Below are 22,500 nucleotides of genomic sequence, written 5' to 3'. Positions count from 1 at the left end.
GTTATCATAAACCCAAGAACATGAGACAGAATCAGAAGGAGACCAGTACCTGTCGTTGTATAACCAAGCCAGAAAAGGCCTGGCATGCCAGTAGACGTCCGACGCGTCCATGCACCCATCAGACCACACGACCTCCGGCTTGTATCGCTTCACCAGTTCGTACAGCTCCGGCAGTGTCTTGGACTGAAACAGCCATGACAAGGGGTGTGTGGACTCTGTGTGTGTGTGTGTGTGTGTGTGTGTGTGTGTGTGTGTGTGTGTGTGTGTGTGTGTGTGTGTGTGTGTGCAGGGTGTGTTTGGCAGTGAAAGGGTTAACATCTTCAAAACAAACTGCAAGGCACAAAACTCACAGTGACAAAGTCATATGTGCTGGGTTTTTTGGGGGGGGTTTCACTTATTAATTTACTTTCTTGTTGATATGTCCCTAACACTAACAGTCTCTTCTACCCCCTTCCCCCACTCCTGCCCTCTCACCCCCTGCCCATCTTCCCTCACCCTTCCCTTTCAGAACCCTTTCTTTCCCTCATACATTCACACTGACAGTTCTACTCACCCTGCTTTGTGTCCTTTCCTGTGACTTCTCATCACTTTCCTTTCCTGAACTTTACTCTCTCTCCCTCTCTGTCTGTACCTTTCTGTCTGTCACTCACTCACTTCATTTGCCTGAAGAAGAGCTTGTGGCTCGATACGTCGCCTCTTTTATCCCAAGTAAGTCGACTTTTACCAAGATCTTTTTTAGTCTACCTCCCACTAGTTCAATGCTGGCTTTGTTAAAATCTTCAAAACAAACTGCAAGGCACATAACTCACAGTGACAAAGTCATACGTGCTGAAGTTGTTGGCCTTGTCCCTCAGGTACAGAGGGTTGAACCACTCAAACATGGAGTGATACATTCCGTAACGGATGCTGGTGTTTCTGCGAATGGCGCTCGACAGCTCTCCTGGAAATTCAGTGTCATCAGCTGAGTCATCAAAAGTGCTGCGTATAATAAACAAGCAGCTTCATACATTTCATGCACACAGAACGCACGTTTTTGTATGCAATCAAGTAAGTAGAAGAAATAATCAGTATATATCTAGATGTCATTGTATGTCAGATCCTTTAAAAGCCCCTGACTTTCCACCCAGATCCCTATAGGGCCCCACAATACACACACACACACACAAAAAAAGAATTAAAAAAAATATTTCCCATCAAATCCATGACAGTGCCTCTGACTTACCAGCAAGATTGCTACACGACACCATAATCTGAATGACTAGCGTCCAGACCACCACTCAAGGTCTAGTGGAGGGGGGAAAAAATATCGGCGCCTAAGCCGTGATTTGAACCCGCACACTCAGATTCTCTCGCTTCCTAGGCGGACGCATTACCTCTAGGCCATCACTCCACATCACTCCCTGACCCATTAATTTTGAAAATGACCCACTGAATTTTGTGGTAAACCAGTCAAACGACCCATGGTGTCCTGAACCATACCTAAACTCTTCAAGAATATAATTTACCATGATATCATTGACAGTACCTCTGAATTTAACACCAAGATCGCTACAAGGCAACCATAACTGATTTACATGGCTATCATATCCCTGACAGGGCCCCTGACTTACCGACCAGATCCCTGTTGGGCCCCACAGCTTTAGAGTTCCAGTTGAAGGAGTAGGCTGAGGGCCAGCTGGTGAATCCTTCATGGTGCTTGCTCACCTGCACCACGTACCTGGAACAAGATATAAGATAATATGAAAAATAAATAAATATACACCTAGGAAGTGAGAGAATCTGAGTGCACTGGTTTGAATCACAGCTCAGCCGCCGATATTTTCTCTCCCTCCACTAAACCTTGAGTGGTGGTCTGGACGCTGGTCATTCAGATGAGATGATAAACCAAGGTCCCATGTGCAGCATGTACTTAGCGCACGTAAAAGAACCCACAGCAACAAAAGGGTTGTTCCTGGCAAAATTCTGTGGAAAAATCCACTTCAATAGGAAAAACAAATAAAATTGTATGCAATAAAAAATACCCCCAAAAATGGGTGGGCGCTGTAGTGTAGCGATGCGCTCTCCCTGGGGACAGGAGCCAGAATTTCACACAGAGAAATATGTTGTGATAAAAAGAAACACAAATACAAATATATAGATAGACAGACAGACTAGATAGATATAAAACAAAAAGGGGCCTCACCCTGATACTGTAGCCACGATAGGATCTTTGATGTACTTGATCTCATCACTCACTCACTCACTCATTCCCTCAACCGCTGGGGTCGTTGGGGGGACATGAAGATGTCATAGCTCGCCACGCCGTTCTGTTGGCAGCTGTCGTGAGGAGATCTGGCATCGTCATTTTGGTCCATTCCTTGATGTTGTCGGACCAGCTCTTTCTCTGCCGCCCCCTCTACAGTCCCTTGTAGGATGGTTTTGTAGAGGGTGTTATGTCGTATGACGTGACCAAACCATGCCATCTTCCGTCGTTTGACAGTCGCCAGCAGTGGTTCTTGGGGCCCAACAATGTTGCTGACCAGGTTCCGCAAACGTATAAATCCATAGGAAAAGTGCTTCAGGCATCAGTGGGTCTGCTTGTAAATTTTTTGAAAATTATGTCGACCTGGGAGATGAGAAAAACCTTCCACTCTTGACCCACCTGGTGTGCCATAACCAGGGATCATCTTCTTCTGCGTTCACTCGTATGCACACAAGTGGGCTTTTACGTGTATGACCGTTTTTACCCTGCCATGTAGGCAGCCATACTCCCGTTTTCGGGGGTGTGCATGCTGGGTATGTTCTTGTTTCCATAACCCACCAAACGCTGACATGGATTACAGGATCTTTAACGTGTGTATTTGATCTTCTGCTTGCATATGCACACGAAGGGGGTTCAGGCACTAGCAGGTCTGCACATATGTTGACCTGGGAAATCGTAAAAATCTCCACCCTTTACCCACCAGGCGCCGTCACCGTGATTCGAACCCGGGACCTTCAGATTGACAGTCCAATGCTTTAACCACTCGGCTATTGCGCCCGTCAACCAGGGATCAAACTCAGAAAACTCAGGCAAGAATCAAGCACTCCAAACAGTGGACCACAACAACACCCTTCAAGCAGCTAACATCATATGTGTACTGCTGGCAATGCTCAACTGTGAAAATTATACAAACCTGGAACTAGTGGAAAGTGGCCCCAAAAATTGCCACAGTCCTAATGTGGTGTGTGTGAAAAAAAAGTTAACTGATAGAGGGCATACAGAGCAGTATAAAATCATGTTATTTGATTTTTTTTCTTTTTTTTGGGGGGGGGGGGGGGGGGGAGGGGGGATCCAGGGGAGGGGGGGGGGGCTTAATCCTTCTTTCACTCCAGAGTATTCTGTGTCAAATTGCAAAATCATATACCAGTGAGTGAGCAAAAAAAAAAAAAAAAGACTGAATAGTGTTAACTGTAATCATCCCCTCAAACACACACACACACACACACACACACACACTAACCTCCAAAAGAATATTCTGCTCCTGCATAATTCTCTCCTTGATATATATATATATATATATATATATATATATATATATGGACCTGATTATCTTACAATTCAACTTTTATTAAAATTTAATGACATATGATACAGCCATGGGATAAACCATGCACCCCCCCCCCCCCCACCCACCCCCCCCCCCCCCCCCCCCCCACACACACACACACACACTCATAGCTGCCAAGTCACCTGGCTCCTGAGGCATTGAAAAGCTCGGCCCACTGTTCGGCATCGAAGAACTCAGCGGTGAAATCCTTGGCGAAGTCCGGGTAGGTCCAGTCGGGCCTGTAGTTCTCCGCCATGAACTGCACGTAGCTGGGTACAGGCTTGGGTCCCTTCCAGTAATACCAGAACCATTCTGAGCCGAAGCTGGGCACCGAAAACACGCCCCAGTGAATGAAGATGCCGATTTTGGCTTCGTCATACCAGGCTGGCAAGGGTCGCGAGTCCAACGACTCCCATGTCGGTTGGTATCGAATACCTTCTGAAACTACGGTCAGACAGGACAAGATCAAAGCTATTTTACACGTTGTACCCATTTTCTTTCTTTTTCATTGATTTTTTTTCAACTCTTTCTTTCGTCAAAACCAGTACCCAGCAACAATATCGACCCGTGTGGAAATCGATAGTTCTTGTGCAGATCACCTGTCTATGATAAAGTTCGGCGTCGTGAGTTCTTTGCAAATTCAGAAAACAGCCAGTATATTTAGAAGCGATGTTTCCTAAGGCCTACTTCTTGTGAGTCCTTCAGAAGCTCTTTTTTTCCTGCAAAAATCAAAGGTAAACACAGGAAGTAATTCTGGGCTCAGAATTTGCAGCAGTCGACAAACGTTGTTTATTTTGGAATCTAATATACACAGAGTGGTCTTCCCATGTCAGTTTTGTCTTTAAACTGTGACCGTAAAGAACAAAAACAAAACAGCAATCAAAAGCAGAAAAAAAGGGTGGGGGGGGGTTGTAGGGGGGAGGGGTTAGTAGCTAACATTAAGATTATGTTGCTTCTAGATCGTTCTGTGAAAATTTTAATTCCAGTAAATCACTGTCAATAACACAGTATGAGGTAGACTAAAACTGAGTTCGTTCGTTTAAAACAATCTTGGTAAAAGTCGACTTACTTGAGATAAAAGAGGCGACGTATCAAGGCACAGGCTCTCTCTTCAGGCAAATGAAATCAGTGAGTGACAAACAGAAAGATCCCCAGACGGACAGAGAGCGAGAGACTGAGTAAAGTTCAGGAAAGTAAAGTGATGAGAAGTCACAGGGAAGGACACAAAAAACAAAGAAGGGTGAGTAGAACTGTCAGTGTGAGTGTGTGAAGGAAAGAAAGGGCTCTGAAAGGGAAGGGGGAGGGGGAAAAAAAGGGGGGGGGGAGGAGAAAGAGGAGAAAAAGAGAGAGAGAAAAAAAAAAGAAAAACAATGGGTGGGGCGGGGAGAGGGCAGGAGTGACGGAAGGGGGTGAAAGAGACTGTTGGTGTTAGGAACATATGTACAAGAAAGTAAAATAATAAGTGCGGAAAAAAAATTATATATTTTTTTCTCTTCAATCATATATATATATATATATATATATATGATTGAAGAAAAATAAATAAATAAACAAAAATATATAAATAAATGAATAATAATGATAAATAAATAAAATAAATAAATAAAAACAACAACAACAAAAAACAACACACACACACACACACACACACACACACACACACTGACACGCACACACACACACACGCACGCACGCACAGAACCTGCTTCAGAAGAAAAAGATTTCAATGTCTGTTATTATCATTTGTACATATGTGTGTTGAGTGCAATGATGTATGTGTCAAGTACACACATGCAATGCACACACACACACACACACACACACACGGGCGTGTGTGTAGTGTACTGATTTATATCATAGACAAAATAGAAGTGGTCCAACGAAGATGGCAGCACGATTTGCCCTCAATAAACACCAGAGGATAGTCAGGTCACCGAACTGCTGCAGACACTGGGGTGGGAAACCCGGGAACGACGTAGAAGGAGAGCCAGATTGGTCATTCTATACAAGACCAGCAGGGGCATGACCAAAGTCAAGTGCCCACACCTCCACCAGCAACAACAAGGGGCCAGAGGAGCACACACCAAAACATCTGACAGAATCCCCTGTAGAGCAGACATCAGGCTGAATGCCTTCTTTCCATAAACAATCCGTGATTGAAATGCCCTGACCCAGGAGACTGTTGATGCCTCAATTCTTGCCACCTTCGTTAAACTCACTCAGTACGGCCAGTCCTCTCTTCTCCTCTACACAGACCCCTCGGATGTCCAGTGGGTGTCTGAATGACCCAACCTTTAGCTTCCGTCATCAGAATTGTGGTATCTTTGTCAACATTCACCTCTTCAGTATAAGGGCCTTCCACTTGAAATATTTTGATGATGGTAATTGGGGTGAAACGCTGTTAACGTCGTCTCTTTCGCCGTTCGTACAGAGAGAGTTAAGAAGGTGGGAACTGCTGATTCACTGCCACTTGAATTTTTTTTTTTTTTTTAAACCGGAACCCACCACCACAAAATGCCGATAATGGGCAACTGGTTGACCCTGGGCATCTTGCGGAAGAAGAAGACGACGAAGACTTCAACCACAACAGATTTCTCCATATGGAATTCAGGTTGTCCTCCCTTGGGAGAGCGTGTGACTGCATATCTGTTTGTTTAAACATTATGTGCAGGTATATTTGTTTAACACACAGCTGCACAAGTCACAGCACACACAACACAATCTATTTTTTCAATAAGATTTAATGAATCATATAATCTGCAGATTGTAGGGGTAATAAGAACAGATACACATTTTAGGGGAAATAAGAACAGATATACATTATTATCCTTTTCCCCTTTTTCATCAATCTTTGATCATTTAAAATCTAATAATAATAATAATAATAACAAAAACAGTATGGCACAACTTTAAGCACACACATATTACAGATCTGATTCTTAAATTCCTGTCAACAAAATTAAACGCACCCCACACACAAGGCAATGTTGACGGTCTACAATCAAACAGCTACTGAAAACATACACACTGCTTGACCACAGTAACGACACCAGACACTCACAGCGATCAGGCAAACAACAACAACAGCAACGAAAAACGATCAAACAAACAAGAACAAATGCAGACACCCAAAACTCACATTGTGACACAACAAATGCATTAAGAATAGAATAGACTAGAATATGTCTTTATAACCAAGTGCACCAGGATCATAAGCAGTATTGGGGGGACAGTACATAAAAAGGTACGAACATAAATCGAAAATCATACACAGTCACAGATACAGTAGAAATTAGGATACATACATGTGCATATCAGTACAAAAACTTGCCCATACTCACACATGCATGCACACACATGCACGCACGCACGCACACATACACACACACACGTTTGACCTGGGGGAACATAGACATAGATAAATAAAAACAAAAAATAAATTGAAACAAAAGCCTGAAACACACACACACACACACACACACACAAATACATATATATATGTAGCCATGTGCTCAATACAACTGGCTACTCAACTCACAGCACAAGCTGAAAGCTGGTCTATAGCAGACGCCGTTTTCGCAACGACATCCGTTTACTTGTGTCTGTTCAGGCACTGTTCTATCTCTTCTCGTCATCTCTTTTTCTTCTCTTTATGATAACTATTGTAAATGAAACAATAGAAAAACCCTTCTGTGACTGGCCTCCATATGTGCCTGGCCTCTGCACAGGAATGTTGTCTATCCCTGGATTCAGTTTATCATTTAGTTAGTTCTTTTGTACCATACCCTTTCATAAAAAATAAAACCACTCGGGTGCATGGCTACATTTATATATATAAATACTCCAAGCATAACACACAAAACAACAATACAACTTTAACCCAAATGGGACACTATTGCCTGGACATCACACAGTTCAAGGGAAGCAACTTTGACAGCTGGCCAGTCTAGTCTGTAATTGTAAAATTTTGATATTTCTAAATTAGCAGACAAAGGATAGAATCGATTAATCTGTCACCATTTCCTTTTCTTTTCTTTTTTAAAATTTTTTACAAGCGTTCAGAGTTCGATGGTCTGATCATCAAAATACTATAAAAGCCTCTAACTTGCCTTCAGATGTTTCTCTGATATCTGAATTTTGCATGCTGGCTATGTTCTTGTTTCCACAACCCATTGAACGCTGACATGGATTACAGGACCTTTAACATGCGTATGTCATCTTTTGGATGTGTACACACATGAAGGGGGTTCAGGCACTAACAGGTCTGTACATCAGCTGACCCGGGAGATGGGAAAAATCTCCATCCTTTACCCACGGGGCACCGAAACTAGGATTTGAACCCAGGAACCTGAGATTGAAAGTCCAACGCTTTAACCGCTCGGCTGTTGCACCTGTCACACTGTCTAAAACCACTTTAACTCTTTCCATACGAACGGCGAAAGAGACGACGTTAACAGCGTTTCACCCCAATTACCATCATCAAAATATTGCAAGCAGAAGACTCTTATACTGAAGAGGTGAATGTTGACAAAGAATACCACAATTCTGACGACGGAAGCTAAAGGTTGGGTCATTCAGACACCCACTGGACATCCGAGGGGTCTGTGTAGAGGAGAAGAGAGGACTAGCCGTACTGAGTGAGTTAATGAATAGACATTAATTATCAAATCAATAACCAACCATAAAACCCTCAGTAATCAGATATTCCAGTGAAATTGATCAGATCGACAATCTCCACACCACATGCGGCGGTCGGTCCTTGGAGATTCCGGAACCAAGAATTAAAAATCATCAGCTTGTGTGGACAGAGGACCAACAGATTCACAGTGTCAGTGCTGCACAGTTCTGGTACCTTTGTCACGATTGTTCCTGTCCTTGGAGACTGGTAATTATGATAATAATGATAATAATAACAGTGACAACAAGAAGAAAAAGAAGAAGATAATAATAAATAAATATTCAGTGCTTTTTCTCAAATCAAACTCAATGCATCTGGTGCACAAAAACTCATAACTATACAAATCAAACAATTTACAAAAACTTTAAACAAACATCATAACACAATGCATCCAACTCTCTCTCTCTCTCTCTCTCTCTCTCTCTCTCTCTCTCTCACACACACACACACACACACACACACACACATGCACACACACACACACACACACACACACACACACACACACACACTACTGCCGTTCAAATCAAACTCAATGCATCTGGTGCACAAAAACTCATACAAATAAAACAATTTGCAAAAACTTTAAACAAACATCATAACACAATGCATCCAACTGTCTCTCTCTCTCTCTCTCTCTCTCTCTCTCTCTCTCTCTCTCACACACACACACACACTACTGTCGTTCAAATCAAACTCAATGCATCTGGTGCACAAAAACTCATAACTATACAAATCAAACAATTTACAAAAACTTCAAACAAACATCAGAACACAATGCATCCAACTCTCTCTCTCTCTCTCTCTCTCTCTCTCTCTCTCTCTCTCTCTCTTTCACACACACACACACACACACACACACTACTGCCGTTCAAATCAAACTCAATGCATCTGGTGCACAAAAACTCATACAAATAAAACAATTTGCAAAAACTTTAAACAAACATCATAACACAATGCATCCAACTCTCTCTCTCTCTCTCTCTCTCTCTCTCTCTCTCTCTCTCTCACACACTACTGCTGTTTAAATGGGTGGGTCTTTATGAGGAGATTTCAAAGAGGCTGTGGATGTGGAGAGTTTAACTTGGAATGTTAATTTGACAAATCCAAAATGGAAGGCTACTCCAGATAGCTGGACCCTACAAAGAAAAGTGCATGCTGACAGATTCAAGACACAAACTGTCCACTTTGGATGCAAACCTATCACCACTCCATCGTTAGAGGGACGTGGTGGCGGTCTCCACTCTGGGGGAGACGCTCGCTCAGTCTAACTCCGCGAATAAGCTATTATTGTCGTCAGTAGGGGACATAGTACGTGGTGTCCTAAGTACGTTTAATCAGAAAAGGCACTACTGAACACCACCAAAGTGACTCAGCAGCAGTGCGGGGTCTCCTCTGGTGTGTGTGGCCTCCTGGCGACCTAACATCGGTGGTTCCCTGTGGACTGCCGGACGCTGGGACTGAGACAGACGAATCTGGGTGTGGCTGTGTATGGTGGGCATGGAATTAATGACCTGGGTGTGGCTGTGTATGGTGGGCATGGAATTAATGGACCTGGGTGTGGCTGTGTATGGTGGGCATGGAATTAATGGACCTGGGTGTGGCTGTGTATGGTGGCATGGAATGGACCTGGGTGTGGCTGTGTATGGTGGGCATGGAATGGACCTGGGTGTGGCTGTGTATGGTGGGCATGGAATTAATGGACCTGGGTGTGGCTGTGTATGGTGGGCATGGAATTAGTGGACCTGGGTGTGGCTGTGTATGGTGGGCATGGAATTAATGGACCTGGGTGTGGCTGTGTATGGTGGGCACGGAATTAGTGGACCTCAGTGTGGCTGTGTATGGTGGGCATGGAATTAATGGACCTGGGTGTGGCTGTGTATGGTGGGCATGGAATTAATGGACCTGGGTGTGGCTATGGTGGGCATGGAATTAACGGACCTCAGTGTGGCTGTGTATGGTGGGTATGGAATGGACCTGGGTGTGGCTGTGTATGGTGGGTATGGAAATGACCTGGTGTGGCTGTGTATGGTGGGCATGGAATTAGTGGACCTGGGGTGTGGCTGTGTATGGTGGGCATGGAATTAGTGGACCTGGTGTGGCTGTGTATGGTGGGCATGGAATTAGTGGACCTGGGTGTGGCTGTGTATGGTGGGCATGGAATTAATGGACCTGGGTGTGGCTGTGTATGGTGGGCATGGAATTAATGGACCTGGGTGTGGCTGTGTATGGTGGGCATGGAATTAGCGGACCTCAGTGTGGCTGTGTATGGTGGGTATGGAATGGACCTGGGTGTGGCTGTGTATGGTGGGCATGGAATTAGCGGACCTCAGTGTGGATGTGTATGGTGGGTATGGAATGGACCTGGGTGTGGCTGTGTATGGTGGGCATGGAATTAGTGGACCTGGGTGTGGCTGTGTATGGTGGGCATGGAATTAGCAGCGTAAGAGTTGTGCCCGTGAAAAGGTGCAGATGATGGGACAGCAAAGAAAAAAACAAAAAAACAAAACATGCATGGACCATGGTTGTTCTACAGCCTTAAGGGGGGGACACGGCAGTGCAAGAGAGACCAAAATGATGATTTTTCATGATTTGGGTTCTTGATGGATTTTGATTCTTGAACATCTCTTCTATCATATGCATAAGTTTTTCCACTGTAAAGATGTCTTTAACAATGAAAAAATTGCCAATAAAGATTGCTTGCTGAATCACGAAAGTGTTTATTAATTTTTTTTTGTTTTGTTCAATTTCAGCGCAAGTCGTCATGTTTCTGGCCTTGACAACATACCTTGGACTTGCTCAATGATGAGTAAACCTACAACCATGAGACTTTGCATGATTGTTTTATGACATGTTATTAAAGTTTTGTCACGAGTATGTATGAAAAACCAACAAGACCCTAGAGATAACATGTCCACCTAGGAAGCAAGAGAATCTGAATGCGCTGGTTCAAATCACAGCTCAGTCGCTGTAGTGTAGCGACACGCTCTCCCTTGGGGAGAGCAGCCCGGATTTCACACAGAGAAATGTGTTGTGATAAAATGAAATACAAAAATACATCAGAGACTCAAGCCACCTGGGTCAGCTTGAAGACCCAGGCCCACAAACAGGGGACGTCACTGATGGACAGTGGAGGCACCTCCACCACCATCCCCCCTCCCTCGGACTTGCTCCACCGGAACTGGGGACCGCTGTACCCGAGCAGAGTGACAAGCGTACCGCTGGAAGGTGCGGGCGCACCCAAGAGGAGCTGACCGCTGGGCCATTTCAGCGCCATGGCGTAGACTGTGGTCGGGGAGTCCTTTCTGGTGGTGTACCTGTGGACAGGTACGTAATGTCTTATTCGTTTACCTGGTGTGTTACCTGTGGAAGGCAATGTTAGGTGTGTCATAAGTTACCTGTAGACATGCAATGTCTGGTGTTCTACCTGGTGTGTTACTGGAGTTGTTACCTGTGGGCAGATAATGTCTTGTGTGTTACCTGGAGTTATAGACAGTAGCATTTTGTCATACATTTTTAACTCACTCCGGACGAAGGAACGCTATAGCATTCCTGACGTAAGGCAGTGGTCCGGACGACCAAACGCTATCGCGGTTTCGACAATTATAAATTTTTCTGTGGTCGGGGAGTCCTTTCTGGTGGTGTACCTGTGGACAGGTACGTAATGGCTGATTCGTTTACCTGGTGTCTTACCTGTTGGAGGCAATGTTAAGTGTGTCGTAAGTTACCTGCAGACATGCAATGTCTGGTGTTCTACCTGGTGTGTTACTGGAGTTGTTACCTGTGGGCAGATAATGTCTTGTGTGTTACCTGGAGTTACAGACAGTAGCATTTTGTCATACATTTTTAACTCACTCCGGACGAAGGAACGCTATAGCATTCCTGACGTAAGGCAGTGGTCCGGACGACCAAACGCTATAGCGGTTTCGACAATTATAATTTTTTCCACGTTTTCCTAATGGAGTAGCATAAAAATCACGCTATACGAATGCATTGCGAAAGGGTCGAATGGAAAGTTTCTTCATGAGGTTCCATAACTATACACTCGCTGGCAAGCCGTTGACCTTGGTACCCCACATGACAAGCTAATCTGCATATGTATCAAAAATGGCGTCGCAGGCGATACAAGTGGAAATTTTTGGAGCAAACTAGATCACGACAGCGGCTTTTTACTGCTGCTGAAGTGATTGAAATGCTTCAAACTGAAGGTTTCTACATCGACAAGGATGATGAAGATGTTGAATAAAGCATCTGCAATGAAGAAAGCTACCAGCAAGAAGGTACTGACAGTGACACAGCTTCTGAGGGCTGTGAAGAGAGGGAGGGGGGTGGGTGTCCACACAAAGTGAGGAGAGGGGTCAGTGGGTCAAGTACAGTGAGTTTTATTCAGTTACTTTGTATTTTGTATTTTTTTGTGATTTTGTTCCAAACCCTAACAAATGGGTCGTCTGCAGGAAAAGAAAAAAAGCAAGGGAGAAAAGTATTCATCCGGAGTTAATCACATATCTATGTTCTTCCTTTCCTTTCCTAGTGATGGCCTAGAGGTAACACGTCCGCCTAGGAAGCGAGAGAGAATCTGAGCGCGCTGGTTCCAATCACGGCTCAGCCGCCAATATTTTCTCCCCCTCCACTAGACCTTGAGTGGTGGTCTGGACACTAGTCATTCGGATGAGACGATAAACTGAGGTCCCGTGTGCTGGCATGCACTTAGCGCACGTAAAAGAACCCACGGCAACAAAAGGGTTGTTCCTGGCAAAATTCTGTAGAAAAATCCACTTCGATAGGAAAAACAAATAAAACTGCACGCAGGAAAAAAAAATTAAAAAATGGGTGGCGCTGTAGTATAGCGACGCGCTCTCCCTGGGGAGAGCAGCCCGAATTTCACACAGTGAAATCTGTTGTGATAAAAAGAAATACAAAATACAAATACAAAACTCTCCGTACACTGAAATAGTCTGCCAATTAACCCTCTCACTCCCATCCCCTCTGCCAATTAACCCTCTCACTCCCATCCCCTCTGCCAATTAACCCTCTCACTCCCATCCCCTCTGCCAATTAACCCTCTCACCCCCATCCCCTCTGCCAATTAACCCTCTCACTCCCATCCCCTGTGCCAATTAACCCTCTCACTCCCATCCCCCCTGCCAATTAACCCTCTCACCCCCATCCCCTCTGCCAATTAACCCTCTCACTCCCATCTCCTCTGCCAATTAACCCTCTCACTCCCATCCCCTCTGCCAATTAACCCTCTCACTCCCATCCCCTCTGCCAATTAACCCTCTCACTCCCATCCCCTCTGCCAATTAACCCTCTCACTCCCATCCCCTCTGCCAATTAACCCTCTCACTCCCATCCCCTGTGCCAATTAACCCTCTCACTGCCATCCCCTCTGCCAATTAACCCTCTCACTCCCATCCCCACCCCCATATCAACACCTCTCCCCACTGATTAGAGTTAGAATTAACCCCTTTTGTTTCTGGGTGAGAACAAAAAATCTCATTCTGCAGAACGTGAAACAGTGACACACACAAACACAGAGACACACAGAGACACACAGTCACCCACAGACAAACACACACACACACACACACATACAAAATCTGACTCATACTAGCAGCACAGTTAATTCTTCAATCCTAAAGTCTGAAACAAAAAAAGTTCATACAAAAAAAAAAAAAAAATTATTAAAAAAAAAAAAATATATATATATATATATAAAGAGAGGAAAAGAAGGGAGGGAACTCTACCAGACATCAGGGTTGAGGGTGTCGTTCTGACGTCTCCACGGCGACGTCTTGTAGATGGCCTCCCCGTTCACGGCCAGCCAGCTGCCCATCTGACGCAGTCGTTCCTCGTAGATGGGAGTTATGGTCCCTTCCTTGGTGGGGCCCACGTTCAGCAGCAGGTTACCCCCACAGCTGTCGGCGTTAGACAGAGGGAAGGAAGGATAATAATACCAACGATGACAACGACCAGAAGGTTACCCCCACAATTGTCAGCATCAGACAGAGGGAAGGAAAGATAATAATACCAACGATGACAACAACCAGAAGGTTACCCCCACAATTGTCAGCATTAGACAGAGGGAAGGAAAGATAATAATACCAACGATGACAACAACCAGAAGGTTACCCCCACAATTGTCAGCATTAGACAGAGGGAAGGAAAGATAATAATACCAACAACAATGATAACAATGATGACAACAACCAGCACGTCACCCCCACAACTGTGCACGACAACAGAGGATTTGGATGAGACTTCTTCTCCTTCTTCTTCTTTGTTCATGGGCTGCCACTCCCATATTAACTTGTAATGTACACGAGTGGGCTTTTACGTGCATGACCGATTTTACCCACCCCAACCCCCATGTAGGCAGCCATACTCTGTTTTCGGGGGCGTGTGCATGCTGGGTATGTTCTAGTTTCCATAACCCACTGAACGCGGACATGGATTACAGGATCTTAAACATGCGTATTTGATCTGCTTGCGTATTTGTATTTGTATTTGTATTTCTTTTTATCACAACAGATTTCTCTGTGTGAAATTCGGGCTGCTCTCCCCAGGGAGAGCGCGTCGCCACACCACAGCGCCACCCATTTTTTTGTATTTTTTCCTGCGTGCAGTTTTATTTGTTTTTCCTATCGAAGTGGATTTTTCTACAGAATTTTGCCAGGAACAACCCTTTTGTTGCCGTGGGTTCTTTTATGTGCGCTAAGTGCATGCTGCACACGGGACCTCGGTTTATCGTCTCATCCGAATGACTAGCGTCCAGACCACCACTCAAGGTCTAGTGGAGGGGGAGAAAATTTCGGGGGCTGTGCCGTGATTCGAACCAGCGCGCTCAGATTCTCTCGCTTCCTAGGCAGATGCGTTACCTCTAGGCCATCACTCCACATATAGGGAGTTCAGGCACAAGCAAGGAATAATACCAACGATGACAACGACTAGAAGGTTACCCCCCACAATTGTCAGCATTAGCATGTATGTTGACAGTACACCTCCAAACAAAACCTGCTGATGCTTCATGATGGAAGTAGGAGGTATCGTTGTCGTAGTCCACCGTTGTGAAAAAGAGTTGTTCGGTACGACACAACACAAAAAATATGCACTCAAACAGATCCACATATCTGCGGGAAACACAGCTGATAATTCTGGCAAGACCGGAAGGGGTGGGAGGTGTGCATGTAATGCGCATGCACATTTTTGTACGTTCGTGTACGTGCATGCGCGATTGTGCGTTTCTGCATGAGTGTGCCAACCAGAATGATGCAACCAAAACACATGCGCATCCAAAAAAACCCAAAAAAACTAGGTGCGCCCCCACACAAACACCCCTGCAAAAGACGGCTGTTTCGCACCAAATAACAACACAACAGAGACTGGCCCCCAGAGCAAACAAGAGTGGCAGTTCTTCATTGCTGCCCAGAGGCGCTGCAGCCAGTCAGTAAGCATGCTCACACACATCACAGACAGCTAGGACACGCTCATCGTGGTTTCCCCCGGTTTAGAGCTATGCATGCGTGTGAATGACTGGTGTGAATTAAGCGCTTAGGTTTGTATCTGCACAAGATTTAGCACTCTATACAAATACTAATTATTTTCAGTTATCATCATTACCATTACCTGACCAACAGCCGAGTGGTTAAAGCGTTGGACTTTCAATCTGAGGGTCCCGGGTTTGAATCTCAGTAACGGCGCTTGGTGGGTAAAGGGCGGAGTTGTTTTTTTTATCTCCCAGGTCAACATAATGTGCAGAACTGCTTGTGCCTGAACCCTCTTCTTGTGTATACACAAGCAGAAGCACAAGCACGTTAAAGATCCTGTAATCCATGTCAGCGCTCGGTGGGTTATGTAAACAAGAACATACCCAGCATGCACACCCCTGAAAACAGAGAATGGCTGCCTACATGGCGGGGTAAAAATGGTCACGCACATAAAAGCCCACTCGTGTACATACGAGTGAACGTGGGAGTTGCAGCCCATGAACGAAGAAGAAGATTACCTGACCACCTGGACCAGCTTGGTGAGGATGTCCTCAATGCTCAGGAACCTGGACAGGGGGGCGTTCCTCACAAACCCCCAGGAGCTGACGTCGATGGTAAACGCCCCTTCCCACTTGAACTTCTGCAGGGTCTCTGTCAACACATGTTTACACACACATTAATTTTAGCGTACACCTGTAATACCCGCTGTGGGAAGCAGTGTATCACACCTCCCAGGAACTTGGCCTGTCAGAGATCGATGCTGATGATATGATGGAGTCTCCTGTTGGACCGACGGATGAGAAGGCAGGCAGGCTTATCTGTTGGCGTGTGTCCTCACATGGGAGAAGAGGCCAATTCTGGATGCGCAGCACTTCCCACAGGTGTTTTCAAGGGAAAACGTCTCCAGAAGTTGAGCCCTGCTTCCTTCACTCACGCTTCTCCTTAATGGCCAGCGTTCTCTTGTTTTCAAACGTCTTTATGCCACTAGAGCACAGCATCCTCCAGCGAGAGCGGTCAAGGGCATCAGTTTCCCAGGAAGCGATGTCTATGTCACAGGCTTTGAGGTTTGTCTTCAAGGTGCCCTTGAAGCGCTTGCAGGGTCTTCCAATTTCGCGGTGGCCTTCCTTCAGCTGGCCATACAAGAGCATCTTCGGGATCCTGCTGTCTGTCATGCGGACATCGTGTCCTGTCCAGTGTAGCTGGCACTGGATCAGCAGGCTTTCAATGCTGGGCAGGCCGCTCCTCTCTAGGACCTGGAGGTTGGAGACCCTGTCTTGCCACTTTATGATGGGTACATATATAGCGCCAATGATGCTGATGATATGAATACTTATATAGCGCCAATGATGCTGATGATATGAATACTTATATAGCACCTAAGATGCTGATGATATGAATACTTATATAATGCCTATGATGCTGATGATATGAATACTTATATAGCGCCTATAATACTACAATCTGACAAGAGTTTGCACACAACCATACCACAGTCCAAGGAAAGTTTGCTCACAACCAGACCAGAATCTGAAGAGAGTTTGCACACAACCAGAGCACAATCCCAGGAGACTTTGCACACAGCCATACTAAAGTGGAGTGATGGCCTAGAGGTAACGCGTCCGCCTAGGAAGCGAGAGAATCCGAGCGTGCTGGTTTGAATCACGGCTCAGCCGCCGATATTTTCTCCCCCTCCAGTAGACCTTGTGTGGTGGTCTGGACGCTAGTCATTCGGATGAGATGATAAACCGAGGTCCCATGTGCAGCACGCACTTAGCGCACGTAAAAGAACCCACGGCAACAAAAGGGTTGTTCCTGGCAAAATTCTCTAGAAAAATCCACGTCAATAGGAAAAACAAATAAAACTGCACGCAGGAAAAATACCAAAAAAAAAAGGGTGGCGCTGTAGTATAGCTACGCGCTCTCCCTGGGGAGAGCAGCCCGAATTTCACACAGATAAATCTGCTGTGATAAAAAGAAATACAAAACACAAATACAAAATACAAATCTAAGAGTTTGCACAACCACACCAGAATCCAGAGTTTGAACACAAACCATACCACAATGTGAGAAAAGCTCGCACACGACCACAGCAAAACCTGAATAAAAGAAGCCACCAGAACAGGGGAGACAAAAGCTTTCCATGATGTAGAGAAAAGAGCGTGAACTCACTGGGGTTGTAGCGGTCGCTGCAGGTGAAGAACCCCCCATGACGACAGATGCTGTCCTCCCCCCATCGGTCGTTCACCACCACCGTGTCTTTCACAGGACTGTAGTAATGATAATAATGATGATAATAATAATAATAATGATGATGATGATGATATAACAATAATCATAATAATAATAATGACGACAACAACAACAATAATAATAACAATAACAATAATCATCATCACAATCATAACAACAACAACAATAATAATAACAACAATAATAACAATAATAATAATATATTGTACTTACATAGTGCAAACTCCGAATCCCACTGTTGCCAGCATTTTCTCCCCCTCCGCTAGACCCTGACTGGTGATCTGGACGCTAGGCATTAGACGATAAACTGAGGTCCCATGTGCAGCATGCACTTAGCGCACATAAAAGAACCCACGGCAACAAAATGGGTTGTCCCAGGCAAAATTTTGTAAAATTAAAAAATCCACGTTCGTTTATTTATTTGTAGTCTGTTCATCTAAGATGATATTAGACTGAAAAAAAAAAAATCCACTTCAATAGGAAAAGCAAATAAAATTGCAGGCAGGAAAAAATACCAAAAAAATAAATGGGTGGTGCTCTCAGTGTAACGACATGCTCTCCCTGGGGAGAGCAGCCCAAATTTCACAGAGAGAAATCTGTTGTGACAAAATGAGTAATACAATACAGTACAGTACAATACAATAGACGGGCACAATAGCCGAGTGGTTAAAGCGTTGGACTTTCAATCTGAGGGTCCAGGGTTCGAATCTCGGTAACGGCGCCTGATGGGTAAAGGGTGGAGATTTTTCCGATCTCACAGGTCAACAAATGTGCAGACCTGCTAGTGCCTAGCGTTTGGTGGCTTATGGAAACAAGTACATACCCAGCATGCACCCAGTCCCCTGAAAAACGGAGTATGGCTGCCTACACAGCAGGGTAAACAGACAAAACAGTCATACTCGTAAATTGTTACATGTCTGTCTGAATATACACATGTGCATGCCTGAAATCTGATTGAATGACACAGGAAACGAATGATGAGCGCCCAGTGGCAGCCGTCAGTCGGCTCTACCCAGGTATGCAGCCTGTGGTGTAAATGACCCCGTGTTTGTAAAGCGCTTAGAGCTTGGTCTCTGACCGAGGATAGGCGCAGAGAAATCTGTTGTGATAAAAAGAAATACAAATACAAAATCCATATCAATCAATCAATACAATACACAATGACAGGACGGCAGTTTGACAATCACCTGTCGTTGTAGAGCCAAGCCAGGAAAGCTTTGGAGTGCCAGTGGGCATCAGGTGCATGTCTAAAATACAAATACAAAATCCATATCAATCAATCAATACAATACACAATGACAGGACGGCAGTTTGACAATCACCTGTCGTTGTAGAGCCAAGCCAGGAAAGCTTTGGAGTGCCAGTAGGCGTCAGGTGCATGTCTCGCTCCGTCAGACCACAACACCTCCGGCTTGTATCGCTTCACCAGTTCATACAGCTCCGGCAGTGTCTTGGACTGAAACAGCCATGACAAGGGGTGTGTGGACTCTGTGTGTGTGTGTGTGTGTGTGTGTGTGTGTGTGTGTAGAGAGAGAGAGAGTGTGTGTGTGCATGTGTGTGTGTGTGTGTGTGTGTTTGTGTAGTGTGTGTCTGAAAGATATGTAGGTCCTGCTGAGTGGAAAGCAGAATAGCAGAGACACTCAACTTTGTATTTAATTCTAGGACCATGGTTATTTGTCTGGTCCGAAAGACAAGTAACAATAATAATAATAATAATAATAATGGTATTTATATAGTGCTGGATCTTGTGCAGAGACAAATCAAAGCGCTTTAACAAGAGCACCATTGAAGGTCTACTGGAGGAGAGAACCCCCCCCCCCCCCAAAAAAAAAACAGTCTGTATAGGACTCAAATTCATGAACACTGGCTTCCAAGTTGGGCGCATAACCACTAGACCAGTTCTTTTATACAGTATTGCAAAACATAATCAAAGGAACACAGGAAAATAATTCTCTGCAAATGAAACTGCTCACATCAATACTATCAGTATCAGTAGCTCAAGGAGGCGTCACTGCGTTCGGTCAAATCCATATACGCTACACCACATCTGCCAAGCAGATGCCTGACCAGCAGCGTAACCCAACACGCTTAGTCAGGCCTTGAGAATAAAACAAAATAAAATAAAATAAAATCTTTTTTTTTCTTTTTTTTTAATAAATAAATAAAATAAAGTAAAAATAACAAAAAATTATATATAAAAAAAATTTTAAAACATAAAATAAAATAAATAAATAAATAAAAACCAGATAATCAATAATCAGATGCGAACACCATACACTGCGACAAACAAAATGAATACATAACTCAACAAAAGGTACACAACTCACGGTGACAAAATCGTCCGTGGTGTAGTTGTTGGCCTTGTCTCTCAGAAACAGAGGGTTGAACCACTCAAACATGGAATGGTACATCCCGTAGCGGATATTGGTGTTTTTGCGTATGGCACTTGACAGCTCTCCTGAAACCAGAGTGAAGATGACACTCAGGGTATGGAATACTAAAAATGACGGGCGCAACAGCTGAGTGGTTAAAGCGTTGGACTGTCAATCTGAGGGTCCCGGGTTCGAATCACGGTGATGGCGCCTGGTGGGTAAAGGGTGGAGATTTTTACAATCTCCCAGGTCAACATAATGTGCAGACCTGCTAGTGCCTGAACCCCCCTTCGTGTGTATATGCAAGCAGAAGATCAAATACGCACGTTAAAGATCCTGTAATCCATGTCAGCGTTCGGTGGGTTATGGAAACAAGAACATACCCCGCATGCACACCGCCGAAAACGGAGTATGGCTGCCTACATGGCGGGGTAAAAACGGTCATACACATAAAAGCCCACTCGTGTGCATACGAGTGAACGTGGGAGTTGCAGCCCACGAACGAAGAAGAAGAAGAATCCTGCTCTTGACCATTCTCCCAAAGCTGACTGCAAAATCAAACCAACATCTGATCTAGTGATTCGGATGAGACGATGAATTGAGGTCCTGTGTGCAGCACGCACTTGGCGCACTAAAAAAAAAGAACCCATGGCAACGAAGTGTTGTCCTCTGGCAAATTCTGCAGAATCCTCTCTGACAGATACACAAACATAAGCATGCGCTCAAGGCCTGACTGAGTGTGTTGGATTATGCTGCTGGTCAGGCACCTGCCTAGCAGATGTGGTGTGGCGTATCTAACTAAGGATGTCTCCTAGTTCAGTGACACTTCCTTGAGAAACTGAAACTGAAACTGAAACTCAGATCCAGCCAATGCCTCTGACGAACCAACAAGATTCCTGTTGGACCCCATGAGAAGTATATGTATATATATTTTCCAGCATATCCTTGACATAGCCTCTAACCCTGTTGGGCATCATAATAAATTTGTTATTCCCCAAGTATGTATATGAATGTGTATTGTGTGTGCGTGTGTTTATATAAGTTTGTGCCGGCCTATGTGTGCGTATGTGTTAGGGTAGCTGTTAGATACACATGTATGTTAAAATGTATGTATGCAGAGAGAGAGAGAGAGTGTGTGTGTGTGTGTGTGTTTGTGTGTGTGTGTGGTCACATTTTGGTGTGTGTATGTAACATAGATATAATGTTTTATGTTAACAAAGCGTTTTTGTACAGCACCCAGAGCAGATTTCTGGATAGTGTGCTATATAAGTATCCATTATTATTAGTAGTAGTAGTAGTAGTAGTATATCTTTGATACCACCTCTGACTTACCAACCAGACTGCTGCTACAAGACCCCATAATTTACACGGCCTCCACATCCCTGACAGGGCCCCTGACTTACCGACCAGATCCCTGTTGGGCCCCACAGCTTTAGCGTTCCAGTTGAAGGAGTAGGCTGAGGGCCAGCTGGTGAATCCTTCATGGTGCTTGCTCACCTGCACCACGTACCTGGAACAGGCCGGCAGTAGTGACAGCAGAACTTTGCAGCAGCAGTAGCAGTAGTGGAAGTAATAGCTGCAGCTGTGGCAGCAGCAGTAGTAAGAATAATCGTAATAACTAGTAACTACAGCAGCAATGATAGCGGCAGCATAGCAGTTCAAGTAGTGACCGCATCTATTGTGGCAGAACTTTTTTACAGCTATAGTGGGAGTAATATGTAGCAGCAGCAATAGTGCTTAGTGCATATATATTGTTGCATAAGCTGCAGAAGCACTAATTCTGAACTTTAGAAGAAGAAAAAGGTGAGGATACTAAATTTCAAGACAGAAGAAAAGAAAAATGTCTGGCTACTGAAAAACCTGTTGGGTAAAACTAAAAACCTAAAATGGGAACTCACTCCACAATTTATGGATCCTGCAAAGTTGCGTGACTATCTTCAATTCATGTATTAAATCTATCTATTTATGGGGATCAAATCAAGTCAGAGTACTCTAAGGTACTGTGAAGTAAATCATAAAAAGACTTCAGCCAACCATTTTAATACACTGACAATTAAAATCAGTACTCGGAGAGCATCTTGCCATGAAAAACGTGCGTGCTGCACGCACACACACACACAAACACACATATAGATATAGATATA

General features: G+C 44.5%; 2 protein-coding genes across 12 annotated transcripts in view; both read right to left on the bottom strand.

Annotated features, from left to right (window-relative positions):
• LOC143288970 (alpha-L-fucosidase-like) overlaps positions 1-4,371 on the bottom strand; it is a 16,567-nt gene extending 12,196 nt beyond the window's left edge. The window contains exons 1-4 of the mRNA XM_076597678.1: positions 3,713-4,371; positions 1,611-1,717; positions 810-940; positions 50-183 (exon numbers count right to left, since the gene is read on the bottom strand). Coding sequence (XP_076453793.1) covers positions 50-183; positions 810-940; positions 1,611-1,717; positions 3,713-4,062 — 722 coding nt within the window. The 5' untranslated portion in view covers positions 4,063-4,371. The remainder of the gene's footprint in view (positions 1-49; positions 184-809; positions 941-1,610; positions 1,718-3,712) is intronic.
• A 1,921-nt stretch (positions 4,372-6,292) lies between these two features.
• Positions 6,293-22,500, bottom strand: part of LOC143288968 (alpha-L-fucosidase-like) — a 17,102-nt gene continuing 894 nt past the window's right edge. The window contains exons 2-11 of one of the 11 annotated variants that reach the window (XM_076597669.1): positions 21,760-21,866; positions 20,312-20,442; positions 19,307-19,440; positions 17,904-18,001; positions 16,253-16,385; positions 13,995-14,165; positions 10,380-11,564; positions 9,877-10,152; positions 9,762-9,841; positions 6,293-9,722 (exon numbers count right to left, since the gene is read on the bottom strand). In XM_076597669.1, coding sequence (XP_076453784.1) covers positions 11,315-11,564; positions 13,995-14,165; positions 16,253-16,385; positions 17,904-18,001; positions 19,307-19,440; positions 20,312-20,442; positions 21,760-21,866 — 1,024 coding nt within the window. In that variant the 3' untranslated portion in view covers positions 6,293-9,722; positions 9,762-9,841; positions 9,877-10,152; positions 10,380-11,314. Of the gene's footprint in view, positions 9,842-9,876; positions 10,153-10,174; positions 10,225-10,354; positions 11,565-13,994; positions 14,166-16,252; positions 16,386-17,903; positions 18,002-19,306; positions 19,441-20,311; positions 20,443-21,759; positions 21,867-22,500 lie in introns of those variants that run through there. The other 10 variants (XM_076597670.1, XM_076597672.1, XM_076597667.1 and 7 more) reach the window with 10 other exon arrangements.

This window comes from Babylonia areolata, chromosome 13 (assembly GCF_041734735.1).
Source record: "Babylonia areolata isolate BAREFJ2019XMU chromosome 13, ASM4173473v1, whole genome shotgun sequence".
Lineage (NCBI taxonomy): Eukaryota > Metazoa > Mollusca > Gastropoda > Neogastropoda > Buccinidae > Babylonia > Babylonia areolata.
The sequence above is the reverse complement of the archived record's forward strand: the minus strand, read 5'-3'. Positions and strand labels throughout refer to the sequence as shown.